This window comes from Esox lucius, chromosome 23, assembly GCF_011004845.1.
Source record: "Esox lucius isolate fEsoLuc1 chromosome 23, fEsoLuc1.pri, whole genome shotgun sequence".
Classification (NCBI taxonomy): Eukaryota; Metazoa; Chordata; class Actinopteri; order Esociformes; family Esocidae; genus Esox; species Esox lucius.
This window is the reverse complement of record NC_047591.1, coordinates 10,337,984-10,360,850: the sequence shown is the minus strand read 5'-3', so window position 1 is coordinate 10,360,850 and position 22,867 is coordinate 10,337,984. Positions and strand designations below refer to the sequence as shown.

Sequence of the window (22,867 nt, the reverse complement as noted above, 5' to 3'; positions counted from 1 at the left end):
AGTTAGCGCTAGCCTGCTTAACTAGTTGTGAAGCGGCATGTGAACCCTCCAGTCACAGTGCCACTGTTTATTTACGCACTTCCTGTTTGTCCTCCATCACAAGAGATGTCCGTTGCTGCGGTGAATGCTGGGTAAATATGGTTGGGGGTATTGTAGACAGGTCTGGAGAAGCATGGGGTGGGGACTGATTAACTTCACACCACAGTAACGCACCATGGAAAGAATGAAGTCTGGCAACCACAGGCTAACATGTCAACAGAGATTAAACTAGTTTATTATTTTCAAAGAAAGAAAAAAAATACGAAACAAAAAGCAGTCATTTTTTACACTAGTGATAGTTATTAAATTTTTACAACCATTCAGTCTGCATAACATAAAGAAATAATTCTACATCTTTGTTTCTTTCGTATTTTTGGTACTCTGAATTATACATACAAATAACAAATACAGGAACTTTTTCACAATGCATATAATCTGTGGGCCGGAAAAAAGTCTTTCAGGTGATCCATTGTGGAAGTGTGTGTGTGTGTGTGTGTGTGTGTGTCTGTGTGAGAGAATGGTGTGTGTATATATGTGTGCGTGTGTTAGCATGTGAACACAAACCAACAGCCCGAGACCTATAGCACATCCAAAAAGAGACGCCTGCAGTCAGAACGATAGACTCTCTACAAGCTTAATGCATCAAACACGTTTCCAGCAGGCGAAAGTGAAGGCCTGTCCTTTTATCAGTCTTTCCTCTCATCCCTCTCTCTGGGAAGCAGAGGCGGCCTCTACTTCTCTCCTTCTCTACTCTCCAGCGGCAGTGTCTCCTGCCTTGACTCGTACCTTTCTGCTCTTAGCTGCCCAGAGGCATTTTTTCCTTTTTTTCTTCTCTTACTTAATTAAAAAGTCTTCATTAAATGTACTGTATTTCATACAATTTTTACAAATATATTTAAAGTTCATCTCCTCTCATCTTCTCACTGCTCAGGAGGGTGGGTGTCCTGTCTTACAGGTGGGTGGAGTAGGGTGGGGTGGAGTGGGGTGGAGCATCATAAAGGTTTTAGGTTTTGTAATGTTTGTTTATAATCTTTGCTTTTCATCATGAAAAATGGCTTTTTGTACACAAATGGGATTCCGGATTGGGTATTTTGTCAGCTGTAAGGACGCAGTCAACAAGTGGGTGAAGCTTCAGGATATTTTCTCCCAGGTCAGAGAAAAGGACTTCCCAGGAGTTAGAAAACCACTGTCAGTGATTCAGTCTACCAGGCTTCAAGTATCGCAGTAGATACACTTGATAACAGTTAAAAAAGATACAAGTGAACAAAAGCAAAGAGCCGCAGACCCTGTCTCTCTTCACACAGAGATCTGATCATAGGCGGCTTGGTGATGGAGCTGAGCGTTTGCTTAAGGGTAGGAGAGAGCGGTCTGGTTGTCTTTCAGCTTGGAATTCAGGTAAGCAAAGATAAGTGGGAGTAAGAGAACAGAGGGTTTTTTGTTAGTTAACGGGTTTGGAGAGGTAGGTGGTACCGTTGGGGTCTTCTAGCCCATGGCAGTGACCATACTGGAGTGGGGATGTGGGGCGAAGGAAGAGGGATGCATGGGCGTTGGGGTGGACAGCATGTGGCCGGAGTGTGAGAAGGGAGGGAAAGAGGACATGTGACGTGACAGAGCGGCCGGGCTGAATGAGCTGCTCTTGTCCATCAGGCTCTTGGAGAAGTCGTCCATGCTGTCGTGGGACTTTTTGCTCTTCTTCGACTTGCTGGACATCTTTCTGTTCCTGGTCTGGATGCCCTCTTTCTTCATGGTGAGAGGTCGGTTGATCTGGGGGATGGACACACACATGGGTTAATGCACCGCGCTGACATTGCAGGGTTAAAACAAGCATGTTGTTCAAGACTACTCTTTCATAGGTTAGTGACGTCAAGGAGTTGTGGAAGGAGTACAATGTCTGAAATGAGTCAGAGTAACACTGAATCAGAGTAAAATGTCAAAGAGCAGCATTCATGCTTTTTCCGTGTACTTTGGCGAAGACGCCGACAAACAAGGAAATTAAATAAAAATGTAAGCATTATTTGTCACTTGCATCTTGTAAATATCAGATGAAGTGCATCGGTTGGTTGGACAAACAAACAAACAAACCAACATAACTGCGGCAACACAAACAGGTTTATAATTTTGGGAGAGGTTGGGTTTGGGATTTGAGGGGGACACTGATGTGTAATGGAGTCCTATTATAGAATAAATCTGTCTGTCCTATTGTAATGGATAGGGGGTGAGGAGGAGTATGGGAGATGCATGTGTGAGTGTCAGGGTGAGTCTGCGTTCGGCTGGATTTAAACGCTGATTCCCTTAAGCTGGACTAGATCTGAGGCCACGGCCATGCCAGGGAGAGACAGCAGGAATGGCAGAGGGAGTGAGAGAGAGTGAGAGAGAGTGAGAAAGATGGACTGCGACAGGGAGGAAAAGAGAGGAGGACAGAGAGAGTCTGGCAGCGACCGTTCTAACCAGCCGACCACAGAGACACATGGCCATGATGACCACTCCCGCCGGCCAAGTCTTCCTCTCCACCATCTACCCTCCATACTCCAGCCCCCACCGCAGCCTTCTGCATGGGCATCCGCCAGCCAAAACGGCCAGGGATGACATATTCCGGTGCAGGTTTTAGTCGAGAATGAGAGACGGATGATGGAATTCCGGCTCAGGGCGGGATTATGAAGGGGTGGTGGATGAGGCCGACGACTTCCCTGGGAAATGGGGACGAGGATTTCAACCGCCTCACTTCTGCAGCTTTCCCTGAGACGTTATTGGCATTTTCCACTGACTTTTTTTCACTTGGCACAGACCGCTCCAGATGATTAGGAAAGGGCAAAAAGGTACAGCCCATGAGTAATGTGGTTTTAATGTATATCTATGATGCAACCAGTACATGCAAAGGGCTTCGCGCCTTCTCTGTGATTTTAGCTGCTTGCTGTGTTGAAATGCAACACGCCCACCTAATGCTGGCCAGGCAGGCTTGGGTCTTTGATGCTCAGATGTCGGCCACACATCTCTTAGAGGAAGCCATGGGCCTTGGGCCTCTATCGGCCTCCGCCCGTTGCATAAAACAAAACATAACACAGTCAGAGCTTTACTCAGTGACCACCACAGAGCATTCTGTCACATCCTCTCCTCACACCTACAGTAACCTGAAAACAACCACAACCTGTACGAAATGGGTTCACATTGACCACACTGCATATCCCCTGACTCAACCAACAAGAAAAGGGGAGGAACGTTCCTTCAAATTGGGTGTCAACAATCTCTATCACTTCTTGGGCATTTTTTTCCTACTAGCATAATATGTCCAGACTTGATTACTGGAGCCTACAGCCTTACATCAAAATGTAAAGGATATTAAGGTCTCTGAGGTAAGTATTAGGTTGCCATCACGAGGAGCCACTGTGTAGGTTAGGGGCAGGTTAAAAGTCATTGTGCACGAGTTGAGAGAGGCTTCACCTAATTTACCGTGTAAAATCTGGAATTTGTTTCAAAGCAAGCAGACCCCAGAAATCTGATTTTACCAAAACAAACTAATTTAGCAATTAAGCCAAGGTCAGGGTCAGTTCAAAAGATAATATGCAACTGGGAAATATTATTATTCTGCCTGACAACCTGAGTCAAATCGTTTTCTTTAGTGTGCCAAAACCAACACGGGCAAATGATTTTTAACAGGGAGCACTTGCGTGACAAGTAGGGGAGCAGAGCAGGATGGTCTTCCCCCAATCTCCAAAAAAATACCACGCCACCCTTTATCTTAACGGCAACAATATAATAATGACATGGCTTGATGATTTAATTACATAATTTGGTGCTGTCTGTAGGTTTGCTAAAACAAAAATAAAACAAGATCTTACATTTTGGAATTCTTTTGAATGCTTTAATGTTTGGTTAAATGTTAAAAACAGGGTCAGACATAAATGTAAGCATTATTCTGAGTGGTCAGGGTTTGGGAAAGGCTTTAAAACAAAAACATTAAACATAGAGCATGTGACACCTCAAAAAAATATTTGTACATGTAGTATATCGTTTTGCCTTTTTATTCTATACTTGACAGGAAAGTGGACAAATACAGAGGAGAGAGAGTGTTTACTGGAAGAGCAGTAAGATGAATTCTAACCCATGCTGCAGCAGTACATGTGCACCAGTGGCAGCCGCTCACAATGCCCCTAGTGGACGGTACGAATTTCCATTAGGCTGTTACACACGTTGTAAAACATTCAAGTAGGGACTGCTTTCCCCTGCGCTCAAGGACACAGTGTACCAACATCAGATTAACTGTAGATTAAAGTTTTTTTTTTTTTTTAGATATATGTCATATGAAGGTTGAATAGGCTATAAGTAACATATAATAACAATAAAAAATAATAAACAGAAGAAACGTTTTTATCTAGTTAATTTACGCATTAGCTCTAGTTAAATTACGTAGCAGCTCTCCATGTTGGCACAGCTTAAATAAGAGAAAGAGAGCGAAAGAGAGATAACTGGTCCCACGGGTCCTCAGACTGAGGATGTGAAATTATGTGGTGAGGCAGTAACCACCGCCGCCCCAAAACGAATCAGGCGGATTGGTGGTCAGAGGGGGAATCAAGTCCCTGACGCGGATATAACCAAAAGGCCTAAAATAAGATCGGCCTGAAAATTAATCGAATTTTAATTAAGCTCTTCTTTAATATTCAACAGCCAAGCTGTACGCGGCGAGTTTAATTCGGCTCTCCCATACATATAGATTAATGTAATTTACTTTATTTCCAATACAGTAGATATTAGTGTGTGTGTGTATATATATCACGTGTGCCCCAACAATATTCCATAGACTTTAAAAGTATTTCAAGATTATTATTTTTTTATTGCTCATATGCGCTTTGAATGTATAGGGGAAAAATAAGTGATGAAGAGAGAATGAATAGCCCATATAGAACGAAAGGTGAATAACCAAATTATATGAAGGACGACACATGCTTAAATAAGTTAGTAGATATCTTACTATAATTTAAAGGCTGCTGTTTTGCTTACATTGTGCAGTTTGTAGTATAGACCGCAAGCGTTACACACCGGGTCCCCATTCGCGTTTCTTCGCCACAGTGTTGTGGTGGTCGTTTGACAGTTCGCACACGACGTTCCTGCCCGTCTTGCAGCAGACTGAAGAAAAAGAAGACAAAAAAACATATCAGTCATACGGCAAATTCCTTAGCTATTTAAGCTAATTTTGCATATGCATAATTCCGTTACCACACATATTCCTAAACATATAGAACTTTCTGCAAAGCTCTGTATGTCCAACTTTCTGTAAATAGTTTAAAATAAAGACAAAATTCCAAAACAGCGCTGCTTTGACTCAAAGACTAAAAATAGCATCATGCGCACATGCCCTCTGAAGAGTAAATATTTACAGAAGACATAAAAGCAGTGGCTTGAAATGGGACCTATTAAATCTGATTAAATGTCCCCGTTAAATCAACTGTGTGCGTATAACAGTAAGATGATGTCTAGGCTACTTCGTAAAAGCATGTATAAATATCGAACGTAAGAGTCCCCCCCCCACCCCCCCCCCACCCCCCCACAGTAAAATCAGGGTTCTAGGGTGAGAACATAATGGTGGACAAAATTATGCGGGCCTATTTTTAAACGCAAATTGTTAAACTCCAGCCTCTCTAGGAGCAAAATATGTTAAAGCATTCAAATATGCAGAGCAAGGTCAAATAATCTTTATTATGCTGTTTTTTTACAAAGGCTAATCGTGTTGTGCAGTCAAATTCGTTTTCTCCACAATAAAATGGATAAAACGGACAGTGATATGCATATGGATGAAATTGGTTAGTTTAAATACCGCCATAGCGCCCACATAATCCTTTCCAAAAAAATCGAAAGTTATAGGAAAATTGGTGTGCTGCCCTGATTCCGTGAGGTCTTAAACGATACTTTTGGACTTGGATGGAAAGAGTAGCCTGGATTGTCATGGTACAAACTCAAAGCCTTTCTCAGATCGAGGTTTGCTGGACCGTCTGACACTGACGTTATAATCTATTAACTGCATCGATAGACGTGATGACCAAATATACCGTACCAACAACAGCGAGTGAGTCAAACAAAAGGCACTATACCATGTCTTGTAGGAATTTCCAATTACCTACATTCGGTGGCCTAATAACCCATGTTCATGTCTGACTTCAAAAATGTCACTGCTTTGCAGAACAATCTTGAGTTCCAATAGCGCGAAAATAAACGGATTGTATAGGCTATTGGTAATGTGACCTTATGCCAGACTTCTTCAGACTTCCATATCTCTTTTCTATTCTCTTTCCCCCGCTCTGTCTTTTCCTTCTCTTCATATCTGAACATTCTGCAGAGATTCTATGAGCTCTGAGAAGAACAATCTCGAGTCGTGACTCTGCGTGCCCTGGGCCGCTCTTTGCGCTGATTCGGTCCCCGCTCCCCTTCATGTTTAGACTGGGGAAGCAGGCAATGTTGTTAAAAGCGACTTATCTGTGCTGCTCAGATATCCGGCAGCTTTTTCCTGGAAGTCGGGTTTTCACATTAGAGAGAAGGGGGATGGATATAAGCTAGAGCAGTAGCTGGCTGGCTGCTAAAATAGCAGTCCACGCGGGGCCTCCCTGCCGTTTCCCCTTTATTTAGCCATACAGAACTCGATAGATCTTAAATGTTTAGGGGTTTCCCCTGGAAATACTACAGTGCACATAGTAGCTTATATCTCCTACCTATATATACTTCAAATGCTAAGTATAACATTTACAGTATGTCAACTGCAGATATTATTCCTATGCTGGAAATGAGGACCTGGATGGAATATTTTCGATTTGCCTCAATGCGGAGGTATTTTCTATTTTTTTCCTCAAATTAGTGTAAGAAATATTAATATCAGTAGGGCAATTGAAGCAAGATAAAAAATAATTGATGAAGCAAATCATAAAAAAATGAAATAATAATCATAACAATAGTAATAATAAATCTGCAGTTTGCTATTACTGTATATCTAAAAGAATTCGAGACCTGCACTTGGCGAGTCAATTTCCTGCAGCTAACACTTCTTCCTGGGTAGAGAAAGAGAGAAAGACGGAAGTGTCATCAATACAAAGTGGCAGGGACATACCAGTCGTCGCTTGGGTTTGATGAGGGGCCGATTCTGCCCGTTCATCTTGTGATAGAGTCCGCAGGCGTTACACAAATAGTGACCAGTGCCATCCCGCCTCCAGAGCGGGGTCGACGTAGCTCCACAGTTAACGCACTCTCTACCTTCTGAAAGCAGAAACGATACACAACATGGAGAGAACGCCGAAATCAGTTCGCCCCATAAAAAATAAACAGCATTTCACCTATAAAACATTTCATCCCTCAGGTCAAGAGGGACGCATTTTATTATAAACTAGATAGCAAATGTTGTCACAAAAATAAGTATTTATATAATAATGTATAATAGTACCTCAATAACTATTCATATTACATAGTAGTAGTAGTAATACTATAATTACAACTACTACTACTACTTATAATAATAACAACATTAATAGTAATACAGTACAACAATGCATTTAATATTAGGGGTGCAAAACACAATCCTAAACTATTGACACCAACGTCTGTCCCTGCAGTTTATATTTCTGTTCAGTGTTTGAAAACTGCATTGAATAAAACAGAAATATTATGAACGATTGCTTTCACAATGTGGTAACAATTATTTCATCAAATATATAATTTCTTAATTCCAACTGTTAGTCTTTAGAAATGGACGTGCTTAATCATAAATAGGCTATGTTTGTGATTAAAATGAGCCCTGCTCCCACACACACAACCTCTCATTTCAAAGTGCTGTATAATAATAACAATAAAAATAACAACAATATAACATTTTAAGTGTAATAATACACATGGCTTTGTATTATTGTAAAAGTACGTATAGGTTATTTAAGCCTCCATATTTGATTGGAATTAACACGGTCATTCCTAACCGGAATTTGGGTTTGATTGACACTTCTCTAGAGACACCGACAGGTGAGACGCGCGTTAACAGTTTAATTAAGGGGGTCTGGGTCTTGTTTCCCTTAGGCCTATGTGGCCTCACCACTGAAACTGAAACAACGGAGCAGCGATGCAGGATTATTTGAAAGCATAGATGCGTATAGATGGGGCCTTTGTGTGGTACCGCGCCGTGACTTTACGTCTTTACGCATGAACCCTTACTTCCCTTTTGACAGCAAAACCGCTCCACTTTTTCCGACTGAGATGCGTCACTTCTGGTTCTGCCTTGTTAGATGTGACAGACATTACAGAGACCTCAGCAGACACCGAGGACTTCGCGAATAATTGTGTTTTAGAGAGATCTGACTGGCTAACACAGCTAAACAAATATATCCACACCACAATAGGCCTCTGAGAGTAGGTTTCTACAGGCTTTTTGTTTTGCATGTTCCGGGTTTTATGGTTAGAAGACCACAAAGTAAAACTTTTGCAATGTAGACACATTGCCTTATGACCTCATAGATAACCTCTTTAAGATTCGATTTAAGGACTTTACGCCACGCAAACATTTATCCTGAAATTAAAATGATTTCCTTTTTGTATTAATAAGCTAATATTACTCAGCCTTAAATAAGCCTGATGATATGCATCCACTAATCCACTGTTTTAAGACCTATATTTCTCCTAATTCCATGCACTGATATTAATCTCATTACACATAACTGGTTTCGAGCGGTTTCTGAATAACCTTTTAAAATAATTACCCCGCTTGTTTGGATAATATTCCCCTTTGCCAGTCGTGCCCTTCTGCCACCGCGAGTGCTCATTCGTTATTCCCCCTCTTAATGCAGCCTCGCATCCGGACTCTATGAAAGTAAATGGCGCTGGATAAACAATGCAACTGTCGCGTGCACCAGTCTGACAGTAATGGGATTATCTTAAACATATAAACGGGCGCGAGACAGCCATGCAGGCACAGAGGCCGTGGTCACAGAGCTAGGCTAGTCTCTCTCTCTTTTCCTCTATGAAAAATAGAAAAACTGAGAACAGATCTGGTTTATACACAGAGCTTAAAACTATTCTGAAGTAGTCTGCTTTTGCATTAAAATGCTGTTTAATCATTCACTGGACCTAAATCCCTTGATTTTGGAAAATGGAAAAACTTTCAATTTAATGTGGGTAAATGTGCCTTGAATTATTGAATTAGCTTTGTATTCCAAGCAATATTTTCTAACCAATCAGTTTGCCAACCAGGCTGCGAATAAACATGCAGTATAGACTAATAAACATAGGCCTATGGAAAACCTTAAAATTAAAATAGTTACTCAGTCATATTGATCTAAGAATAAATAAACTTCGATTATGCACGGTTTAATTTTCCACAATCCTGAATTATTATTATTAGACTATTATTTATAATTTATGACGTTATTTTTATTATGTAGTATACTACATGCCTTTCACTCTAATTTACCCTCAAACGAATCGTGTGCAGAACTACCTTATGATACCCTTTAAGGCACATTTGACTTTCTGGACTTACAAGAGAAAAGCCTTTGCTGTCAATCAGACATTACATGTCAATAGCCCTAAGAGGTTGTTTGTGTGGAGAACAATGAATGGACCCGTTCGGATTTAGAGGCCAAACAGGTGCACTGGGATTACTCGTGGAAATCATAATGCCATATATTCTAAGGTGATATATAATCAAATGTTAATATAATAAAACGCAAGCCTACCTGAACATGACCTTGTTTTTGGTCTTGTTTTGGAACCATAACTAGAAGATGACCCACCTATCAGGCTACTTGGTGGGAAGAGGCCTGGGCCGTATTCGGGGACATAGGATGGGTATGTGGCGATGGGGTGGTGGGCAGAGGATTGCGCTCCGATTGACGCCATGCTCCGGCTGTGAGACTCCAGTTTCATGCTCTCGGCCAGAGACACCTGGTACTTTATGCACTCTTTCTCTTCCTGTTGGCGACTATTGCTGCTGGAACCTGGGGTTGAGATGCCCGGATCCGGGGACACGTCTTTCGGAGGGGTTGGGGGAAAGGTGAAAAGGTGCGGGCTCGAGTGACCCCCGGACAGGGAAGAGGAGGACGCCGGGGGGTAGACGGAGAGACCGGCCGGGGAACCGTGGTGCAATGAGCTCTTCTGGAAAGGACTCAGGTTCCACGGAGAAGTGCTGTGGTGCTGCATGGCTTTGCTTCCGTCCAGCCACGGCAGAGAGCCATGCAGTAAAGAGGGGCGACACACCTGACTACCTGTAATACAAAATAGGATAACAGAAAGCTGTCAGTTTTTTTCTCGGTGAAGTAGCCTAAATGACAAAGGATATACATTCTTCATCTCACGATTCGATCACCTCATTTTGTAGGCAATAAACATTTCACATATGCAGGCCTCGGTTTAGACATGACTTCTGGCAACAGGCCTAGGCCTGCTATGACAATGACACAAATAATACAGCTTCATTACAAATGGTAGTTGTAGCCTACCTCAGTTACTATGACTAGTAGTCAATATTAAACGTTTAGTATTCACACTTTCTATTGAAACAAAACGTAACGCATGTGAAAACTACCCGCAAGCGCACGTAACAGTCTTGGTCGATTGGTATGTATAGGCAACAATATGTGCTTTACCAGTGACACTATGACTTTTAGACTTTCGGTTCTTGTTACCGAGAAAGCATTTAAGTCATCGAAGACATTCAAATAAAAAACATCCTTCGTGATTTTAGCAAAACATCAACCTTTTTCGTCACATATACAAGATAAAAATGCACATATGGCCTACAACTGACAACTCAACTCACTTTGCCGAAATTGTATCCCTAGACACACAGGATGACTTCACCCTAGTTTATTGCTTGTATTTCCCGACATCCAGGGCCTAAATGCCAGTATCAGAACCGCAGTGTGTGCAGGATGCTGTTCGCAGTTCAGTGTTTCTACAGTCGCGTTTTAGCGTAGGAAGCCTAGCTACAGAAACACATTTATGATACACTATTCCGTCCAGGAAGTCATGTCAATAAATACAACCAATTGCTCTTCCGCAGTTATTTTCTCTCCATTAATGTCTAATTAAAAAATGTATCTTGGTCATAGTTAACTAGGAACAAATGAAAGCTACACGACTGTCAGGTGAATATGATGAGGCTGAAATGAAAAATCTATCCTAATGCGGCCTTTGCAAATGCTACTTGCATGCAGCCTAGACCACATTAATTATTTTGGCAACTAATTTATTTACGATATAAACATACACATATGTATATATTTATATATGTAGTAACATGTAGTTTAACTGTAATTCATGCAAACTAATTTGAGTTAAAATTATTTATAATTGTTTTCTAATTGCTTCACTTCCTAAGTGTACTAAATCACATTAAACATATTTACTAAATACTGGTCGTACTGACTGTTATAACAAATACTTATACTGACAACTAGAAAGATATGAAACCAAGGTACACCTCCAGAGGTAAGCCACACATAACTGAGGACGCCATGGTTTCACTAAATTTCGGCACTACCATTTTAAATTAGCGGTATCGTTGAAGTCAAAACCAAGCCGGTTTTTAGACAACTATTTCGGTTCATACATTAAAAAAAAGAAAACTATCCGAAAACGAATGTTTTCTTTAGCCCTATCTTAAACAGAGATACGTATGACCATACCACGAAAGAGAGCGATGTATTTAACTCAAAAGCAATGCGTAATGAAGCAGTAGCCTACTTACTGTGTGGAGGAGGTGGGTACCTCTGGACGGCTCGGACTGAGTTCCCATAGTATGGAGATACGTGGTTACCCTGTGAGTCGATATTAAACAGTACATCCACATCGTCGGTGAGGGGATACTGCGAGGGGTCCATATACGAGTGGCCGAGGCCTGGATGGTGTGAGCCGGGATGCTGTTCGTTTAACACCGAGGGGTGATGATGGCTCATCCATCGTGGTTGGTCCGCGGATACTTCCATAGCTTTTTAGCAAACGTTCATAAACCCCTGAGTGAACCGATCGAACTCAAGAAGTAAGAAAAAATCTGTCCAAATTCCTGTTTTGCTTAATCCACAGTTTTCTTCGTTAACTTCGTTCACCTGAAGATGAAAAACAACAATTTATTGGTATATGCTGTCCCTCCTATGTTGGTGTAATCTTCAGTCTATTAAATTGCGATTATTTGGCAGGGATTCACTGTTCGCAATGTGAATTTGCCAGTTTGTGAAATAAAAGATAATTGTTCAAAACATACATTCAACATGTAATGTTTCACTCAAATGTTGTCATGAATAGATCCAAGGTCTTATCCAGTCCCACTTAAAAGTTCCTTAACTTTTCCCCAACAAAGTTTCTGTATTATTAAGCCAACTCAACAAGTTGTAGAGGTATATGTTTAGACGCAGCCTTGTTTGCAGTAGGTGGCTTACTGCACACTGACTAGGAGCGAAGTTAAACTCAGATCAAATCTCTGTTTGTGCGCAGCGGCAACCCTTACTCTGCTTCCCTCTCTCTCTCTTTCTCTCTCTCTCTCTCTCTCTCTCTCTAGCTCATCCACTCACTCTTTTTAGCTCTTTCTGAACTCTCTCCGTCCCAGTTTGTGTATGTCTCTCTCTCGCTCTCTCTCAGGTTTTTTTTTTTTTTTTTTTTTTTTTTTTACAGTGAAGGCATTCTTTCAGGATGGCGCCAGGCAGCTCAATGCTCGCAGACAGCTGTGGCGCGACGCAACTTAAGGAGGGTCTGTCAGTGTCATCAATAGGGGAGGGGCCTGCCCTGCTCGCCCTAATTGAATAAAGTGGGCCAGGAGAGATGACCAAGAATTGCTGCAAGGATTTTTTTCTTAGAGGATTATTTTAACCAATATTAAATATTAAATCAATCAGATTTTTTTTCTTCTTAAAAGCAAATACACAAACTCCTTCATGCCCATCGTGTATAGTATAAGATATTGTGCATGACACTCTAATTAAAACCGATCAATCATAAAGGGTGCATGTCTTTTTAATCCTTCCAAAATACTGACATACAGGCGAATACATTTTCTAAATGTTCAAGACCTTGCAAACAAGTCTAAAATGAAGTCTAAAATGTAACGTGCTTTTTGAAATGAAATGTCATATCAGTGAAGCCTGATGACCACAATAATATTTCCGTGCTTGTCATAAACATTAATACGAATTAATAATTAGAAAAAGACAGCACCAACGAGTCAGGACCTGAAGCACGTTACTCAATGAGGGACCAAGGGCGGCGGGGGGGGGTTGTGGACGCGCATTTCTTTAAATTGTGACAGTGCGTCCTCTCGCGGTGACAGGAGAGTTACTCAAATTGCAGGCTTCGATTTAACTCCACAAATGGGGCTAATTTCCTCGCTTAACATAGCAGAAGCGGGCGAGGAAGCAATAGTTGCTAAACTACACTCTGGAAAACACTCCACTCCACATAAGTGCTAGGCACCTTAACGGACTTAAAACGTCTGAGAGATTCTCCCACAATATTAGCTATTTTCAATTCCCCAGCATACAGACAAGCAGTAAAACTGCCATGACATGTCATTACTAACGTAAAAAGATTTTATTAACTGTACTAACATGATGTAGTAACGTGATGTCTTCTTAAGTTGACGATATTGAAATTATTCATTATAAGATATTTTATTCACACCACAGGCAAGATCATCTAAACAACCCGTATGTCACTGTCAGATACGCCAGAATTCAGTATTGCTGAAGTGTGGCCTCCATTATTCATTGTATGGTAATTGGTGTGAGTACCCCCTACTCTGCGATTGGCAGTAATTGTGGAACAGGGGGCTGCTCTTTTTGGTGCTTTGCGATGCACTGACACCAGTAGCCTGGTCGACGCCACTGGACGTGACGTCACCTCAAGAGTAAACAGCCAGGAAATGAACCCTCTTAACGCGCATCAGAGCAGAGCGCACTGGCAGTTCTGAAGAGAATGCGCGCGCACTTTTCCAGTGAGATACAAAATGCTTTAATAGGCCAGTTCTACAACCAGGTATGATGAGAGTTATTTACGCATGAAACTGATTGAGAAATGATATGGGGCGTTACATGCACACAGTGATGGATTCGATTTTATTAATAGACTTCGTAGTCCATTCGCCAAAAAATCAATCGGCTAAAAATCAATATCATAGGCATATAATTTTTCAAAGTTCAGTATTGTAAATGAAAATTGACACGAAGAGAAATTTATAACAGCCTATGAAATGCTCTGTTTCAGGGTCTTTATGGGAGCTCTTGATATGCAGTGCATGGCTACAAAAATAACACCAATAGACATCCATCTTATGCAATGAGGTAGGCCTGTTTGACAGAACTGGGGTAGAGACTTAAAATGATAATCATTGATGGCCTTATAGTCTTTTGCTAGCTGTTCCCAGGCTTTCGTTTGCACACTGCTAATCTCGTGTGTAAGAAAACTATTGCTGATTTGGGGATTCTCACAATTGTTTCTCCTCAGGATACCCAGAGTGCGTGTTTCACTCAAATGAACCTGAGACTGAACTTCGATAGAAACGGATGAAACGCCTCACATCGAACAATCACACTGTCATTGTTGAGCAGTCAGCGGACTCGTGTAATTATTCTGTTGAAAAGTATCGCGCACCATTATCCACCGAAGTTGGCCAATGCGTTTGAGGTGCTGTGGGGCAACACTTGACCTTAAAGGTACAAATCCTGATAATGTTTTGTTGTTTCTTGACTGAATGTCTGGAAGCTTACAGAGGACAAGGAACCTCTGAGAACGCGATTCCCCAAGCCTCAGTGTCTAGAGAGGAGGAAACGTGAGAGCTTACATTCTTCCAGCGGGGAATAAAAACTGGTCCCCTTTAAAAGTTGTCATCTGTAATCCCCACCACAGTCAAAACAAAAGAAAAAAAATGATGTTGGGGGGGGGGGGGGTGCGTGTGTGTGGTGTGTTTTGTTTGTCTGTGTGTCCTGTCTGTGGGTGCGCGGTGCGTGTGTGTCTGCTTATGTGATGCTCAAAAATAGCCTGCAAATTATAATATAACTAAAACAAACAAAAGAAAAACATTGCAGCAGTAACCTACTGACTGATTCATAAATGTTGGTAGTATGGTGGCTTGTAAGTCTTGACTGGTGACGGCACAGCAGAAGATTGAGGAGATAATTTGTGAGTGATTATGTCAGAGAACCCAGATTAGAATCAGGAGACATCACACATTTCACCAGGGTTGACAATTTAAGACACCGCCGGATTATTTCATTGTCAGAGTGTGAGATGAATAAAGATAACGTTTTTTTACCTTTTACTTCCAAAGTGGGTATTTATTAGTGTTCGTGATAATTAGGTAGGACAGCAGTAAATAGCATTTTAATAATAATTATACAATTATGAATAATATTATTAATTACATTTTTGTAAACCATAATAATAATAATCATTAATATGCATGTTGATAATAGTATATCGCCAAGGCTACTATACATTTTATTTATGTTTTTTTGATTGATCATTATTTGTGTCCAACCACTGAAGCTTTATCATTAAACTAGGAATATAAGCCAAATTCTAAAGTAAGCTTACGTGACGTTCATGCACTGTTTTTAAGTTTTAGGGCAGATGAAAAACCGGGAAGGCCAGAAATACCATTTAATTAAAGTGCCGGCATCTGGCTTAGTAGACTTTCGATGGATTTAGGTTTTACAGTTTCATTCTAATGTAGCAGGTAAAGCTGTCCAAACAGCCGTGAGGCGCGGATCCAGGGTGAACCAGAGGACACGGCCTCGGGCAGCGCGGGCAACGCGGCTTCTTTCTCCGCGCTCGAGCTACTTCACACCCAGTCACCACTGGAATACATTATTACTATCTTGATCAAGACGGAAAAGGAAAGAAAAGACCGAGGTAGAGAGAAGACAGGGGGACTTCCACGTCTGTGTTACAGGATAATGTAAATGTAGTATCGGCTAAATTAACAACTGTTATTGATGAAAATAACAATACTACTACTGATAATAACAATTGGTCTAGTAATTGTAATACTAGCAATAATAGTAGTAGTAATAAAACCAATAATAGCATTATTAAATCAAACTTTTTTTAAAAACCGAAGCCAGGCGTTTTTACATCATTCAAAACGATATCGTGTATGCTATCTTTTTAAACCTCCAGTTGGGGCATGTGTCATAAGTATAGGCTACAGGTAGAGATGACTAATGTCGCAGTTTTCTGTGATCTTTTCAAGAACAAAGTTTCTTGTCATACTCAATCAACCATGTGAACCAGTTCAGATTCTTAGAACCATAACGAGGGCGAAATTCTACTCAGTACGCATGAAACTTGCAAAATGATGTGTAATTCTTAGAATGATTTAAATTAGAAATGGTTTAGGAATATTTTACCTCGAGAACATATTATGTCGGTAATGCGTAAGCCCGAATAACATAAAAATAGATGAAGATTCTCTGTCAATTGACAGAAGGCTTATCCCTGTGATCGCTTTTCACCTCTAAATGGCCGCTTCACCAGGCCTACACGTCTCCATTTGGATGCTGCTGTTTTTTTAGTTCCTCTTCTTTACAACACAATCTCCCAAATTAGCGAATTTTAGACAAAAATAACTATATTTAAAAAATATATATTTCCCCCCTTTTTACATAACACAATTGCGTGTGTTATGGCTAATTAGCCTACAAATCAAACGTCTGTGGATAAATCCCCAACGTTTATTGTCCTCCAGGTAACCACAATCATTTGATAACTTTATAAACACGAAAAACTTCGACATATCGGCATTGCAAGCCACACTCACTGATATGCTGCCCATCTCAGTCGTGGCCTGATTTGGCGATTGGAGGCAGATTTTATCCTTATTTAAAAGGCAGTACACACTGTGATTATGTGAATGGCCAGCCTCGCTATCTCCAAAACACAGCTGTTGGAGAAGCATTCAGCGTAAATCAATAGAACCGCGCGCGATATCCCAGCCGTGTTCTCTGCATGCAAATAACAGTTCGAGCTCTGCCCTTAATTTCCTATCCTATTCATTCTATGTAACAGCTCCTCTCCAAATCAAGCCATATCGACCACAGACGGGATGGGAAAGGGGGAATGCACTCAATGCAGCCTCAGCAAACCCAACTCCTTTTATGACCCATTGGCGAGGTAATCAGATCAATTTCATGGGTTACGGGATTCTGCCTGCACCAACTCAGGTGGTAATAGATCATTAAAATCCTTCATCTTCTGTATTTCGGGAGGCGTGAGGTAGGTAAAATACTCTCCGAATATAGTGCGTTCACTGCAATAAATCCCAAAGCGAAATGGAAACGATGACTCGAGTGAAATACGCAAAACGAACGATTTAGTCAAATTAACACGGACGACATGTGTACGAATGCATACATTCGAACATTTCTTTACACTGAATGTAACTCCCATATTCTTTTGACAGTCAAAAAAGCCGCCAAACACAGACATCGGCTACAGTAAAACATTTGAGACAACAATGGCGTCGCGTGTGTAGGCTATTACATTTATCCACATTTCTGTTTGAGAGACATACAGAACATCTCTTCACATGTACAGCAAATTTATTAACCGGTCTCTGCAACTGACTAAAAGAAAAACATATGTATGTGCTACGAAACAGTATTTTCTAAAATATATGTTTTTTATGCCATGGAACAAACTTGCTCAATTCATTAGTGGACAAACGCCAGGCTGGACAGAACACAAGGAAGCAGGCTGGAAGAGACCATCATGTACCTTTAGATCTGTATTTGTATTTTTCGTAAAAGGTTAGCCAGACAGACAGACAGACAGACAGATATGCTTTAGAGAAATCTAAATATTTACTGACCTGTGGAATAGGTTGGCGGTCGTTTTTTTTTGTTTTTTTTTTCTGATCGGCTGCAGATGTGAGGAAAGAGTGACATGGAGATCGAAGCGCCGATGGCATTTAGAGAGAGAGTGAGCCGCGGAGGGGAAAAACCGAAGCGCGCGCGCGCCCTTAGCCCAGAGAGTCACACTCGGCTTACACACACACTCACACACACACAGGCCAACCAAAGCATGCACTCTCTTACCCTACTTACTGTACATTCAGATCAGAGCTCTTCCGGGTCGGTAAGGAGGAAAACAGTCCTATAGTTATTAGTCAACGGAATCACTGAGACCAATACATTTTAACAGTTAACAAGGTCAGATGGGGACTGCTGTCGGCGCGGGAACAGCAGCTGTAGTATTTGGTCGGCTCATATTTACAGTAGCCTATCGGTAACAGTAGCTTAGCCCTGAAGCTAAAAAGCTATACAGCAATTTAGTACATGCATGGGGGATAGGCATCAAGTACTTCTAAGCTATAGCATCCAGCATGAGTTGAATTGCATTTGTCTGTGAGTTGTTCGTCATGGGCAAATGTAAAAGGAAAATCATATTTGATTGCAACTCTAGCAATCTTGCAACCGTATTTTCGTGTAATCAACCATTTTAATGCATGCGTAAAGACGCACGCAAGTGCGCGCGTGCGCAAACACACAAACGCGCTTGTGAGTATTCTTTCGTTTGGATAAAACATCTCAGTAAGCTTATTAGGCCTATGTATTTTTCTAAGCAACACCTATATATTACAGAATGTATTACAGTCCTGAATAGTGATGATATGTAATCACCAATGGATATCATGATTTCTGTATTATTCATTTAAACTAATCAGCATAATTTCCATCATTTTAATGTTTAATTCAAATGTTTAATTTACTGCTAACATATTATTTATTTAACAGTTGTACTGCCTTGAATCTAGTTTCAGAGCTACTAATAAGCTTCATTGGTTTTCTTCGAATTCCTCCATGTTTTCTATAAAATGGTGTAAAAACATGTGAAAGCGGTGTGTTGCACTGATATTTTTAGTGAAATGTAAAGTTCTACCTATTGTCCCGACGTATAGATCTAGGACTCAGTATTTTATGTTATAAAGATGTGGGGACTTCTTTTTTGTAAAGACAAACAACATTTTGCACAGAAACCATGTTTTAATTAGACAGCAAGCAAAACCCATCAACTGTACATCTTCCTTCTCTAAAATCGAAAATGAGAATGGGGATAGTTGAATAATGTTGATGCTGGAGGCGTGGTAGTCTATATCTCTCACGTTGCTTTGATTCTTTCAAGGAAAATGTAAACTGATCACACCAAAATATAGCCCATCTTCAGAGAACAAATTCAGTTAAGGTCATACATACAATTGGCTCAAAAATCACTGTTTCAGTTTAAGATAGCAAAAAGAAAACGTGTTTGCAACCAATTCATTATTTCAATGTGTCCAACGAGAGCTTTCTGAATTCGTATTTCAGTATTTTAATAATATAACATATAAATACGGATGTTAATTATTTAATAAGCATTAAAGTGCTTATAAAAATGCTTTGTAATTTCTGTATAAAGGTGTTGGTAATTCGCCTATATGTTTCGATGATACATTCGATATAATAAAAACAAAGGTCAAATCGCTGTATATTCCACAGATGATTATGATTTATTGTAAGTGCAATAAAAAGATTATTAACGTCTGAAGATATAACATATCTGAAGAATTAATTAGCTTCATTCATTTTAGGGATAGAATTAAATGTGACAGCAAATAATTAAATCCCCCTTTTTCATATCAACCATTTTCAAGCAGAACAGAAATATATGACAAGAAAAATAAATTAAGCTTTTTAAATTCAGTATCCTGGATCATTTCTGTGGGGCGTTTTCCCATAACTAAAAGAGAACCTATTTTATGAGAGGCACACAGCTTCTCCAGGCTCCATTTTGATTTTGGGGCCATTTTTGGTTCAGTGATGTCTGTGAGCGCGAGCACGGCCAAGTCCAAAGTCACTCTCCTCTTCTCTCCCGCGTCTACTCTCTAGTAATGGCGTGAAATCGCGTGATTAATGTCGATTTTGACGTGAGCTCCCGCGTGACAGCCCGGGCTGACAACAGCTGAGCATAAACCTTCCGGTATAATACAAGTACACATTCGTGTTTATGCGCATAATTTATTTATTTATGCCACTTTTGGTATTTATAACGATGAATCTTATCAGCAGATGGAATGAGGGATTATGATATCACGTTCATAACCCGATTAATTTTAGCATTATGGAACACGCTGGCCTGTTTAAACACTTGCTGCCTACATGTCGTTGAAGTTAATTGTTTGGAGCTGGATTTTAATTTGCGCCTTGCCACTGGAATTTTTCACGCTTTTGCAATCAACTAATCTGAGTCATGCCCGTATATGCTATAGGTATTATCCCCATTATTAGACTACTCACCGCATTGTTTTTTTATTGTCGTTATTGACCTTATACATCTTACTGCATGTCTGTTAAGAGGTTAATACGGAGAATGTCCACCTGGATCAGCTGAAATACACCCAATGGTATTCCAATCTAAAGCCACCTTGTAACTACTAGTTTCAGACAACCGTATTTGCTGCTTATGTGCAGATGTCAAAGAGTGACCCCAATGTGAGACAAAAACGCCTCCTAAATCATAGGCCGCGGGGTTCCATTCATTTTGACTATTATTTATTTTCTCCATGTGTTTTATTATTCTCCTCCTGTGCGCCTTCCAAACGTAAGCCAGTGGGTTTTTTTATATGACGGCTTGTTCTTCCCTGCGATTTTATTTTAAAATATTAGGCCGAGGTGGGGAGAATTATAAACGACTCCTCTCTTATCTGCTCCCTTCACGTATCCAGGATCACAGAAGCTGATTAAGAAAGAAGTCACAGCCAACGCCGGATTCATAATGATTTGGAATAATGAATCCTTATCTCTCCTCTGCAGATTATCAGCCTTTCAGCTCGCCATGTTTTGTTACATGGGATAATTTATTGCATCTAATACATCACAATGAATCTGATGGGGAAAAGTGATGGCCAATGTTAGGAGAGAGGCTGCTTTTTTATCCCGGGGCAATGAAATGCCTTTACGATTTTTAATTGGTAAAATATAAGGGGGATCTGATAAAAAAAAATAGAACCGCAGAGGTATAATCTTGCCTTCTAGTGTTCCAGCGCCACTCCGCAGCATAATTAGTGTGTCAATTTCAACCTGGAATTAACAGCATCGACCTGCCATCACTGCTCTAGCCGGTGGAGCCCGCGAGATCCTAATTTCCCATGATTTATTTTTCACCAAGAAGAGATAATTAATCATAAACAGTGAAAACAGTGCAGTAAAGTGGAGATAACAAAATATTTGCATCTAAAAAGATTCGATGAAGCTAATTCGTTTTCACACATCCCCCATCCCCCTCACGACCCCGCCTCCGTTAACCACATTGCCCCCTCTCCCGCTCTCATCTAACCACCACTGAAAACCTCCAAGATTTTAACATTTCTATGATTAATCTTTGGCAAAATAACATTAATCATTACAAGTTTGAAAACGGGGCATGTTGCGATGTATAAACATTGAATATGTTCGGACTGTAATTGCCTGATGGGGATTATCTTGGGCACGGTGGTGTCATTGTTCTGGAGTAGGATGCCACCCTATTTAAACAGGATGGGATGAGTGGCATGGGTAAAGTTGGTTGTACCGCAGTGCAGGCCTAGCTATACCAGGTTATAGCCTATTAGCCTATTACTGGACTAAAAAGCAAAGTCAATGAAATTCTTAATGAACTTGATTTGAATAGGTTTAGGCAAATCTGTGTCCGCGAAACCGGGCCTAAATGAAGTAAACATTTCACCTTTGTTTTCTAAGTTATATTCACAATAATGTTTGTTGATATAAAAGAATAATAGCCTATAATAAATTAATTGTGGTTTAGTAGCCATTTGGCACATTGCCATTATATGGATTTCTGGATGGTGCGTATGTTTAAATTCTGGTCTGCTCACCGCATTGCCAGGGTAGATTTGCACTATATTGGCAGCTGTAATTAGCTGATGAGCATCTCTCTCATTTAATTTATATTCTCATTACGCGTTTGTATTTTTCCGGGCCTCTGGATGTCTCTCTGATCCCTAATTTTCCAATGTCCTGGCAAAGCCCTCCAGATGTTTATCAGCCTTATATTCCTACAGGCCGCCATCTCAAACAAACCCAGCCGCCATCGGGAATGGTTGGGCAGTCTGACATTCTAAGCAGGCAGGCAGGCACCCGGGCCTTGGCTAATAACGCAGCGATAATCCTACATGATTCTGCCCAGGGCCAATTCGAAGGGCTGCAACGTTGAGGGGTTTGGGGACAAAGCAACCAAAATTAGGCTTATTATTGCACATAACGCTATCGGTAATCATCTCATGAATTGAGTGGGAAAATTGTATTTTCATTGTTGTGTTTGTTTATGAATAAGATGGGTGTTGTAAATGGAAGAGATGTACATAGGAGAAAGAGGGAGCCGAGATGGGTAGATATGGAGATGGATAGATTAGTTATTAATGAGATGGAGGATAGGGGATTTGGAGACAAACAGCCCATCAGGAGGAATATTCCCGGGAGGGAACCCGCACAATGCTAAACTGCCCTTTATCTGCAGGGGAATGTACTCATCCTTTAATAAGGACTCGTTTATTAAAAGCCAGTCGCTTAACCTCCTCACGCATAATGGCTTTTCATTCTGAGCATCCTTCCTTTCGACCCCCCACATTAACTGTATCCTTCCGCTTGAATACAGAGAGCCAAGTATCTCGTTGAAAAAATCAAAACAATGCGATATATGGTTTGGCACGCCCCCGTTTCCCTATGATATATCAATATTTATCAACAAGGCGATAAGAAAACCCAAGGATAAAAAGATAACCTAGTTTTTCTTCGTTCGTTCTTTCTGCGTTCCAGGAAGCCATTGTCTAACTTCTCAACAACTACAA

General features: G+C 40.6%; 1 protein-coding gene across 6 annotated transcripts; it reads right to left on the bottom strand.

The window, feature by feature from the left end:
* Positions 1–734: 734 nt before the first annotated feature.
* On the bottom strand, positions 735–17,965 carry gata3 (GATA binding protein 3). 6 transcript variants are annotated; one of them, XM_010901330.4, is made up of 6 exons: positions 17,855–17,965; positions 11,747–12,104; positions 9,735–10,262; positions 7,130–7,275; positions 5,035–5,160; positions 735–1,803 (listed from the first exon to the last, which is right to left on the bottom strand). In XM_010901330.4, the coding sequence occupies exons 2-6, from the start codon at positions 11,982–11,984 to the stop codon at positions 1,522–1,524; spliced, it is 1,320 nt and encodes a 439-aa protein (XP_010899632.1). In that variant the 5' UTR covers positions 11,985–12,104; positions 17,855–17,965; the 3' UTR covers positions 735–1,521. The 6 variants fall into 6 exon arrangements, with proteins under 6 accessions (XP_010899632.1, XP_010899635.1, XP_010899633.1 ...); XM_010901333.5 differs by lacking the exon at positions 17,855–17,965 and adding an exon at positions 12,567–12,622; XM_010901331.4 differs by lacking the exon at positions 17,855–17,965 and adding an exon at positions 12,260–12,547.
* Positions 17,966–22,867: the final 4,902 nt, after the last annotated feature.